Below are 12,291 nucleotides of genomic sequence, written 5' to 3' on the forward strand. Positions count from 1 at the left end.
CCTAAGTATTAAGTTGTTTGTTCATTTACATTTCTGCATATTAGTAAAATATGGTAAACTGGGATCATAATTCAGGAGAAAATAATTTATTAGAGAAAAAAGTGCTCATACATCTGGGGAGCGATACAGTAAAGGGGTTGGATTTTGCTCTCAGTCGTGAAAATTTGCATTAGGGAAATACAAATTCAGTAAGTTTGTCTTAATATAGACAAACTTACTGTATTTGCAGTAAGTAAAACAAGTATAGGACTGCAACATTACGGCGATAGGACAGAGGCTGAAACTTGCAGAACATAGAAGGTTAAAGACTATTTACTGTATCCTGTCTAACAGAGGTTGGCGCACTAGCACCGATGGGACACGAGAGAATAATGGCTTTATAAAGATATATGATATTGGGAAGTATAAGAAGTTTACCAGCACGAAATTAAGCTCATTCGAACAGGCAATACCAATCTATGGCAATGAAACTATGATATGTTTCTTGAATATGTAACGTAGACTTTAAAAAGAAATAATTGGTATTTTATCTCTCATTTTCTAATGACCGAACACTTATTTATTTTCAACATACTCTCACACACTATATATATATATATAAAACAAAACAAGTTGAAGGCGTAAAGCAAAATCCACCAGAGTATAGATTTCCTGCGCGCAAGCTGAAAGTCGACGGTCATGATATCAATTATGTCAAGTCCTTTCCTTACCTTGATAGCAAGGTGAACCAGGGCTGTTCTCTTGATGATGAAATTGTCAACAGGATTGCTAAGGCCACTTCTGCCTTTGGAAATCTTCGCCATCGCTTGTGGAACGAAAGGGGTATTCGACTAGACACAAAAATCCTTGTCTACCGTGCTGTTGTTCTTTCCATTCTTCTTTATGGATCTGACCCCATACAGACATCACATTAATCACAAAAGCTGTCTACGCTCCATATGTGGTCTTAGCCTCCGCTACAAGGTATCAAATGCCGAATTATTCACAAAATGCAAAATATCTGGCATTGAATCATTCCTTATTCAATCGCAATTGCGGTGGGCTGGTCATGTATTGAGGATGCCTGATGACAGAATTCCAAAAATTGCGATGTACAGTCAATTTGAGGGTGGTAAAAGAATTGTCGGACGTCCTTGGCTTAGGTACAAGGACAAGTTGAAGAGTAACTTGTCTGCAGTGAACATACCATACAGGAGTCTTGAAGATGAGGTAAATGACCGAAAAGAATGGAGATCAAGGTGTTTTGAAGGTCTCCAGAGGTTTCAATCTGAAAGCTTAAGGCAACTGAAAGAAAACAGAGTAAGAGCAAAACGACTAGCAGCCGCACCAATATCTGCAGCGTTAAATCCACATTCATATTCTATTTGTGGCCTTGTTTGCAAGTCCCTTGTCATCAGAGGCAAAAGCATAAATGAGTTTTAGAAATATGGGTTGTCCGAACCTCATACGTCGAAATCGACGGGAGAGTCCATCATATATATATATATATATATATATATATATATATACACTTTTCAAATAAACCTTTTTTCAATTTTGCATTTAAATATATATATATATATACTAGCGGGGGGGGGGTACCCGGCGTTGCACGGGTTTTTAGAGGCGTGTGTGGTTGTGGGGTGGTAAAATGAAAACAAACAGTGCTGTGAAAAAAAAAAAAACAATTAAAAAAAATGAACGCGATGCAATACGAACGGTTCGGCGGTGCCCGGGTGTTTGAAAAATCCCAAAAACGTTTAAGGGGGTGTGTTCGAACTGGAATCATTGAGGCGACCTTGCAAAAACAACAACAAAAACAAACAAACAAAAAAACGTGATAAATTAACTTAAAAGTGAATTAGGTCAAATATCAATTCCGCAGTGAAGTTTGTTTTGGTTTAGTTTCAGTAGTCCCGCATCACAATCGAATTCTAAATGATTTTTTTGTTTTCTCGAATGTTAAATGAGTTTATTTGTTTTAATGTTAAGTGAATTCACGATATCGTTGCGTTGTAATAATAAATAGTAAAGAATGGATTCCTTGTGTAAAAATAAATGTTTAGTTGAAAGCACTAATAAATAAAGGTCATAGTTAGAATTCACGGTTAGAGTCGTTAAAACCGAAAGCAAAAACCGGTTAGTTCCACAGGTTCCGTCTTACACTAACTAAAAAAAAGAGCAAAAAAAAAAACAATAATAATAATAATCGCGGTTTCGCGTATTTAAAAAAAAATTGTTTATTTTTATTTTATTATGGGAAAAACAGAAAGTATAAATCAGGGAAAAGGGGGGGGAAACGGCATAAATAACCTTGGACGATTTCAAACCGGTGTTTCCTCCTACTGTTCCTTGTGAACGCATCCGCTGCGGTGTAAATGGGGAGCGGGAAAGGGGGAATCTAATAGAGAGAAAATACGTTGCAACTTCTATTGAATCTAACCGATTTTGGCAGTGGACTCTCACCGGAAAAAATATAGGAATGTACCATTGTCGAGGAACTGTAGAGGTAATAGGCCTATAGCACACCTCAGATAATGTTCTACAGTTTGTACGAATTACATTTGCATGTAATCTCATGATTTTTTAAATCCTATTAAGGTCAAAGTCGGAGGGGAAAATGAGTTCATTTTATTTATATAAAGAAGGTATATGAATAACACAAAAGTAGTGCAATACTACGGCTATAAGTACTCATCTAAAAAGTTTACTTTTATTTACTATACTAGCATACAATTATTTCGAACATTTACTGAATTTTTTTCTCTGCACATGTGTTTTTTTTCATTATTCTTATATAAGTGAAGCATTAATCACGCTAAAAATACATACAAACAAAATAATAAATGTCAAATCGACCGACGCATGCTATTTACATTTTTCTTTTCTTTTCAGACGAGAAATTTGACAGTGAGTATTTCTTATCAATTTCTTAATCTTTAAAAGTTTGTTATTCTCAAGAGACCTTTAAAATGCACAGGCGAACACACACATAGCAAGATTTTAGTTGAGCTCTCCAAATCCAAACTGTACATTAACATAATTCTAGTAATTATAGGAGCCCCTGGACCCAAGAAAAATAATTTCAAAACAACCTGACAAATATACGCGTGAACCAAGTGCAAGATAGATTGAAATAATTGGACTTAAATGGTCGGTTAGAATCTTACAAAATAATTCCCCGGTTGGAATGTATGAGATAGCGGGTGAATATCTGGCATTCGGTAGGATGGCTCATCTCTGGCTTGAACAAACTGATGAGAAAACCGAAAAAAAGTTTCGATTACCTACTAGATACCATCCTCAAGTGTATTCACTCTGTCTATAAAAGGGTTTGTCATGACAAACTGACATAAGGGCACTTCACAAATAAAATCAGACCAAATATTCACAATAAATCTATTCGAAGCTCAAATTATATCGCTTCGATACACTGGCGCATTTGAGGAATGATGCACGGTCTCGAAGTCATATTACATCAAATAACATAACTTAGATTGATACCTCACCAGATTAGTTGAATTCTTATCCTTAAATCAAACAAAGTACAGAAAAAATCGCATATAATAAAGTTGCAAATCTGGGATAGACAACCTAATGTTTTTACTGCTTTAATAACTCAACGTTTGAGAGGCAGAGGAGAATATTGACTGAACACTCGGATATCTATGTATCTTATATACGGACATCAAGTGTTAGCCCGAGAAAGGGGCTCTTGATTTCTTAGAATTACTGCAGTAAAATGAAAATAAAATAGAAGAAGAACGCATCAAAAATAAATTCTCAAACTTGGTAAATCAAGTATAAATGAAATAGAAACAATTTCATTTAAAGGGACGAATAGAATCTGTAAAAAATCTCTCGGACAAAGTCTTTGAAATACCACATGGATGCCTGGTATCGGATAGTATCACTCGCCCTCAGCACAAACAAAAGTATAAGAAAATAGAAAAAAAATCCTTGAATGTCTTTGGTCGTTGTATAGGGGGTTGTCAGAATAGCCTTGCATAGGGACATTTCTTCCTACGAGCAAATATCCCAAATAACATAATATTCAAAGCACTAATCAGAACTACTCGGTATGTGTACCATACACTGGCTCATACAAAAATAGAGCACCTTCTCCTAGTGAGCATTTGCATTAAAGGGTTAAAAATGCAGTAAGTTCGTCTGAATTATATGTAAAACAAGCAGAGAATTGCAACATTACGGCGATGTGACAGAGGCTTAAACAACAACAGACAGCAACATAGACTAGATGGATTCTTGTCTTAGAACGCTAATAGACCACAAGAAAGATTTATTATAATTGGGGAGAAAAATAATATTCTTCACTTCTGTACTTATTGAACGTTTGAGAACTAAAATCAAACCACAATAGACCATTCGAATATCTATGACATAGAGATCAAGTGTTAACTCTAGGAATAGTCCCATTTATTTTTAGGTAGTTATTCGAACTAAAACGAAATCATGTGAACATAAAGCAGAAAGAAATATTGACAAGTCATGCACCACCCACTATGACTCTGCAATTGTTAAAGCTATGTACATAGATAATGGAGCTGTTCAACCTGACAGAGTAATATGGGAGAAGAGGAAAATAGCAATTTTGTTTGAAGTCAGTGTTTCTAATGATACTCGCTTAAATAGAGTTGAAAAGAATAAGATGACGACATATGAAGTCTCGTGATGAAATGACATCAGAATTTAAGGAATATCTTCGTCATTCCATTTTGATAAGAAAGAATGTGGTTTATGAAAAATACTTTCAAATCTACTTGGCGAATACACCGTTCAAATAAGTCTACGAAACATACAGGAAACTGCACTTAAAAACGGTTAAAATCATAATAAACTCTTTCCCTTGGCATCTCTAAAAAAGCGAGTGAATGTTTGGCATCCGTTACAACAAAACAATAAGGATAAGAAAATCGAATAAAAGACGATTGTCGCATATTATTGATTACGCTTTCTTATATTTTAGGTGATGTTTAGATCGTGTTCTCTGCAGTACAGAAAACGCGTTGGCACTTGAAGCTTTGGCACGCGATTGACTTGTTTAATAAAGTGCGGAACCACTGCTCTAAAAGAGTAAAGATGCATGTAATTTGAAAGTACAAATATTATTAGAAATATCTTGAAAATTTTCCACTTCTAATCGTTGCGTGATAAGTCTCTTTCACACACATAAGAAAATTGGCAGTTCATCCAATACAAACAATGCCCATGAAACGTCTTCGTAATCTTAGCATTGGTCAATTTTCACTCAAAATACTGGATCTTTACTTTGAACAAATCTCAAGTAAAAGTGATACTGTCTACTTTAGGACATGTAAACGTATGTGCAATAATTTAAACCATGATGTGATTTGATCAAATATGGGAAGCTTATTATATAATGTCACCACGTTCATAAAATGTAACATGGATGGTTTATGATATTAAAAAACACAAGCTGTAAAATCTGAAACAATAGTCGAATTAAATAAGTAATTTATATAAATGAAATAAATGCATGTATGTATGTGCGTGTGTCTGCGAAAATATTTAACCAATAAACATTTAAACTACTCACATAACATTGAGCTTAACAGAAATTATAATCAAATATCAAGGATGGTTTGTAATGATTAACATCTTCATTTGGATGGATGCCCAGAAATATGTCGGCAAAATGAAATGCAAAATGTTCATTTCAACTTGCCGAGAAAGTGTTATTACTTTTGCGCATGTACAAATTCATTCATTACTTGAAGTGGTTTAATTTTAAATCTTTCTTATTCATCTGTTGTGTTAGCTCAAACGGAAAAGAATGCGACTGAAGTGGTAAAAGTTGTAAAATTCTAAGCTGATGTCACCCATATCATTTTCTTAAAACTTTTCAAATCAATACTATATATATATATATATATATATATATATATATATATATATATATATATATATATATATATATATTGTTTTGGTGTATGTTTTTTATTGCTCTGCGTTGACAAACATGTTTGGAACAAACAAATATGATCATGAGAATTTACCCATTTATGCACGAATTCAATTCTTTAATTTATTACTTAAACCATTTGTAAATAGAATATTACTTCCAAAGATTTATTTGATCTATAGGGCAACTAATGCATTCATGTACAGAAATATGACGTGTTATAAGAACTGTTTATTAAAATATGATCGTATAATAGATTAAATTGTACCCTTCCATAGTATACTGAAAACTGACACACCACTGTAGCTAATGTACACCAGAAATATATTTCATATTTCAAAGTCAAAGTCAATCTTAATTAACTAGCGATATCTCCCAAAAGGATGTTAATGAAATATGATTAATTATTCTTCTGGTCCTCAAAATAGGATGATGGTAGCGAATGAGTTCATACGATAACGTTTGCAATGTTTAATACATTGTAGCAAGTAAATCATTTTAACAATGTTTGCAATTTTAATACATTGTAACAAGTAAATCATTTTAACAAACATCGTTACATCTATTCACAAATATAAATACTGTGGTAATTTTTACTTACCGGAACTCGATGTGGAGGGGTGAAGCAATGGAATTTTGTGTGGCAGTCGTTCAAGCAAAAGGTTTGAAAGTGCTTGGTCGACTGCTTTTATAATAGTGTTTGTTTTTTGTCCACTCACGTTGATCGGTCTTAACATTTGCATAGAATCGACTAATGGTATAAAAACACTATCGTCGATATTGATTGGTTGGTCTTTTTGTTTTAGTCCAGCAGCCCGTTTCATAGTTACTGTTACAAAGACGATCTGTCGTTGTAAGCAACGAGGCAATTCGTTGCAACTCCTGTTGAACAAGAAAAGGCGTGAAAGGTTCACCACGCAAAGTAAGAGTTTCATTGATTTGTCCTTCTACGTCGAGTTCTGGTTTAACCCGATGCCTTAAAAACCGACAATACAGAGTTTTTTAAAATCCCGTGTATATGTTTATAAATATCATATATCTATCCATTCATTTTTTACAGAAAGTCCGACTCAACTAAAAGGTAAATATACAAATTATATTCGATATGAATATAGGATCTTATACAAGCTTTTTTATCGTGTTGAGATTGAAATGATATAAACAGCGATGGAAACAGTAAAAGTAAATTATTACCGTCACACATTTTTTGAAAAGCAAAATTAGTCAAACAACTTATTTTGCGTTACCGACTAATTTGGGCTTGGATTAAATGTTTTATATTAATTGACTTAAAACTGTTTTTTAATCGTAAATTTTAAAAACGTTTTAGTCAATTTAATTTATGAATGCATGCACAATTTCATTTATGAATTATTTAATTTACCCTAACTAATTATTGCGTAACATAACGTATTTTAATTCTCGAGAGAAACTAAGTACGTAATAGGAGAGGAAGCGAGTAAGGATCGAATACTTAGCTTTACGCGCCATATTCGCTTCTGGTTATGTATTTTATTCCTATCAAGTTTGACAACATCACTAAAGTAAATTGTTATAAACTTCTGATAGATATAATAATTTTTTTTAACGCAAATAGGTCGCTAACGAGTAGATAAAACGAGATAAATTGTTTGTAACTAATTTCCCAATGGTATGCATCAGTAATGCTTATAAGTACACTTGCAAATGTTTAATCATTTATTTTATATTCAACTATGGAAAGGAACAGATAATGTTTATTTCAAACTAAAACGCATGTAAAAAGATTACGTATAAGAGTGGTTGATTTTTGCGTTATTTTGAACTTAAACAATCAACGAAATATTCATTTTATGAGTATTATATGAGTAATAAATATGTTCAAAATGTATGCAGAGTAAGACAGAAATAGTCAACCAGATTTTAACATGACATTCCGAATCACGTGTTTATGGAGGACGTCTGATGGTCCGAGTTTTAAACTTATTGAATGCTCACCTAAGAATGATTAGTCAGCGCGAGTCGTGAAAGGGTAAAGGGATGAAGTAGAAGTTGATATCTTCCGTCCGATTTAAATAAGAGATAGTTACTTGAACATTTTGGACACTCACGTTTTGTCAACTGGAGTACGTTTCTTTCGCCTCTTTTATGTTTTAATTGGTTCAAAAACGGTTGGTAAGCAACGAAGCTTTCCGCGTTTATAGAAAAGATAAGTGAGGAAAGAAGCATTAATTTAGCCAATTGAGATTATAACTTACTTGTCTTTTTATACTATTATTTTATTATTTAGTGTAATTTCATTTTATTTCTTATTGCGTGTTGTATAAACTGATATGACTTCAAAAACTTATAAACTTCGTTAATATGTAAATATCCTCACAGATCAATACTACATCGGATGTTTTAAAGATGACAAAAGTCGCAAATTACCCAAATACGTTGGATCTCCTAACAGTGTAATGGATTGTATAAAGAAATGCAGGAAATCAGGATATCCATATGCTGGGACACAGGTGAGTGAATACACACACACACACACACACACACACATATATATATATATATACATACATGTATCAATATATACTTTTTACTAATTTAGATAGTATTCTACTATATGAATAAATACCAGTTCTTTTAGATAGCTCAGTAGTTCAATACTAGAGCTATACATTTTTCTTAAATTTTTACCGCTTATTCAGGAATAGATACACGTTTTAATAGCTGAATTTAATGAATAAATACACATTTAAATAGATTTTTTTAAATTTTGATAGATATATAAATGCAAAATGTTTTAATTGACTAGGGATTTTAAATCCGAAATTGATTAGAGAAAAAAACAACTTTTTATTTGCATCTAAAAGCGTATTTTTTAAAAAACATATTTAAAAAAAATATTTTCATCTTCGTATTCGGCGACCACGCGCTTCTCCAGTTTATTATTAGTATTAATAATAATAATAATAATAATAATAATAATAATAATAATAATAATAATAATACTGGAACAACAACGTAAAAAAAGGTTACAACTGAAAAGAGTTGTAAACGTCATCGAGCAGGCGAGGGTCGCTCTGGTGTTTAATGCACACCTGGGATCAAAAGGCCCATGGTTTATATAATGGATAGAACAGTCCATTTGGAGGGTAATTCCCCCACAACAACCCCTGCCAAGTTGATTTCTTCGGTTGTGAAAATCCGTATTTGTTCCTTTTGGGACAGACCACCAAGGGGTCTGTTCGCTTCCTCTTTCTGCCGGAGCGTCTCGGTTCTGACATCCCTTTTGGAGGGTCTATGTCAAAACAGTCATACACAGTTTTAATCGCCTCACTGCCGTCCTGGGGCGGTTTTTCTTGATCCTCGTAGAAGCGTTTCCTGATTTGGTTCAAGTGCCTCTTATGTTGGAACTTTGGGCCCTGAATGATGTATGTAACATGGCCGATTCTTCGTAAGATCGTGCCCTGTTCCAAAAAGAAACGTTATTTCTAAAACGTCTAAAATACACGTTATCTCCGCTGTTCGTTGGCATTGTAGAGGTTCTGTTGTGTACTATGTGTTTGGGTATCAGTTTATCAAATACAGATTTTATTTTCCGTCCAAACATGATTTCTGCTGGGGATCCCGCATCTGGTTTGTTCGGATTTCTTGTGATTCTGTAAACCTGCAGAAATTGCTGAAGGTCCTTTTCTTTCGGTGTACCGGACGCCTTTTTTAATACCTTTTAAGCGTATTGACGAAGCGTTCGGCCTGGCCGTTGCTTCTGGTGTGGTACTGGAGTGTCGTAATATGCTTGACTTGATACGTTTCGCAGAATTCTCTGAACTCTGTCGAGGTGAACTGTGTAGCATTGTCGCTAAGCAAATAGTCTACAATAGTCTACAACTCTGTCGAGGTGAACTGTGTAGCATTGTCGCTAAGCAAATAGTCTACAATAGTCTACAACTCTGTCGAGGTGAACTGTGTAGCATTGTCGCTAAGCAAATAGTCTACAATAGTCTACAACTCTGTCGAGGTGAACTGTGTAGCATTGTCGCTAAGCAAATAGTCTACAATAGTCTACAAGTCTGTCGAGGTGAACTGTGTAGCATTGTCGCTAAGCAAATAGTCTACAACCCCAAACCGAGCAAACAATTCCAATAAAAAATTTGTCGTTGTTGCCGTGGTCGTTTTTTTTTGCATCTTAGTACCTCTGGCCATTTAGATTAAGAGTCAACTACTATCAGATAGTAAAAGTCCTCCACAGGTCCCGCATAATCGATGTGGATCCTCGACCATGGTTGTTCAGCCTGAGGCCAAGGTTTATATGTTATCAGTGGTGCTTTTGTAGCCAAAGCACAGCCTTTGCCTCTATTTACCATGTCGATAATATCTTGGTCCATTGCTGGCAATAAATAAAACTTCTCATTAGGCTTTTCATTCTGTTTATTCCTGGATGCCTCATGTGAAAATCCCTGAGTATTCGTTTTTGAAGGGTTTGGGAGATGACAACCCTTTCACAGTATAACAGTATTTCGTCGCAATCGGAAAAAATGTCTGAACTGGTGTCACCCAGTGCTTCGTAGTTTATCATTTAGGGATTCTGACTTAATTTCCTGAAGTGTGACCGGCAGTTCGCGGATAATATTGTTTATCATAATTTTTACATCACTATTATACGCAGTGCCGCGATTACTGAATCTTCAAGAGGTTCCATTTTGGCAGGAATTAGTCCCGATAGACTGTCTGCATGGGCTAGTTGTTTTGAGGGAAGAAATTGAATTGTAAAATTATAGTTCAGCAGAATAGTTCCCCATCTTAATAGTCGGTTCGCAGTGAATGTTGGAAGTCCTTTTTGATCCAAAAATGGATATCAACGGCTTATGGTCGGTTTGTAGAAAAAAATGTCTTCCGTACAAGAACCGGTGGAATTTTGAAACTACAAATATAATTCCTAGGGCCTCTTTCTCGATCTGAGAATAATTCTTTTCCGCTGGCAAGAGAGTCCGTGATGCGAAAACAATAGGCTGTTTCGAGCCATCCGGCATTCGATGTAGCATACACGCCCCAACGCCATATTGACTAGCGTCGGTTGAAATGCGCTAGGAATAGTTTTGAAGTTAGGATTCTTTTTATTCCTTGGAATGATGTCTGGCAATCTTCTGGCCACTCCCAAGCCTTATCCTTTTTCAGCAATTCATTAAGTGGTGCACACAATTTGTGCATATTTGGGATGAACTCCTGGTAATAATTTGCCAAACTTAAAAAAACTCTGCAATTGAGTTATGTTTACTGGTGCCGGCATTTCTTTAATAGCGGTCGCCCTATCTGGATCTGGGCGTCTGCCATCTTTATCGATTATTTAACCGAGGTATTTAATTGTTTGTAAAAAGAACCTGCATTTATCTGCTTTGATCTTAAGTCCATAATCTTGTATTCGACTGAATACTTGTCTGATATGTTTTTCATGTCCTTCCCTGCTTTTACTCGCTATGATAATGTCATCAAGATATGCGATTGCAGTGTCCAAGCCGGGCAGCATAGTATCCATTACTTGCTGGAATATTGCGGGTGCCACCTTGATACCAAACGCGAGTCTTTCGTATCTGTACAAATCCCGATGAGTGTTAATACAGTGGCGGTTAGCGCTTTTGTCGTTTACCGGAATCTGTAGGTAAGCGTCGCTTAGATCGATCTTAGAAAAAAACTTGACGCCATTTAATTTCGTGAACACTTCTTCTGGACTAGGTAATGGATAGTGAAAATCTTCAAGAACCCGTTGAGTCCGGTCGCGAAGTCGGCGCAAACGCGTATTTCCTCGGACCTTTTCTTTACGTAAACTGCCGGAGCAGCCCACTCACTATATTAAATTTTAGCCAGTATACCGATGCTTTCTAATCTGTCTAGTTCCTGATTTATTTTGTTCAGGAAAGCGAACGGGACATTACGTTTTTTTATAAACACCGTTGTGTGCCATGTTTCAACTTAAAATCTGCGGCCATTTTTGTACATCTCCCCAGACCAGGAGTAAATACGTTTGTGATTAATTCACCTTCAAAATGAATTTTTGTACCATTAACGGCCGTCGCCGTTCTGTTAGATTTTAACATAGTCGGCTTTCGTAATATTTTCCACGTTTTGAGATTTATTATTGAAAGATCCGATTCACTGTCTAATTGGAATTTAATAGCCTTGACGAAAATGTTAACCGTTACATATTTGCGCACATTTTCATCTACGACGTCCTTAGTTCTGGTTTTACGTACACGATTCTATTCTGAGTTTTCCTACAGTGGACACTTTTATGATCGATCTTATTGCATAAATGGCATCTTTTTGTTAAAAATGGGCAATCCCTTACCCAATGTATTCCACCACATCTGAAACAAGCGCTCTGTGCTTTTAGTTTT

At 35.1% G+C, this 12,291-nt stretch overlaps 1 protein-coding gene across 1 annotated transcript in view; it reads left to right on the forward strand.

Annotated features, from left to right (window-relative positions):
* Positions 1–12,291, forward strand: part of LOC145259645 (uncharacterized) — a 195,932-nt gene that overhangs the window by 90,356 nt on the left and 93,285 nt on the right. The window contains exon 5 of the mRNA XM_080117302.1: positions 8,285–8,415. Within this exon, the coding sequence (XP_079973428.1) occupies positions 8,285–8,415 (131 nt within the window). The remainder of the gene's footprint in view (positions 1–8,284; positions 8,416–12,291) is intronic.

This window comes from Euprymna scolopes, chromosome 35, assembly GCF_053919585.1.
Source record: "Euprymna scolopes isolate OS-2025 chromosome 35, ASM5391958v1, whole genome shotgun sequence".
Classification (NCBI taxonomy): Eukaryota; Metazoa; Mollusca; class Cephalopoda; order Sepiida; family Sepiolidae; genus Euprymna; species Euprymna scolopes.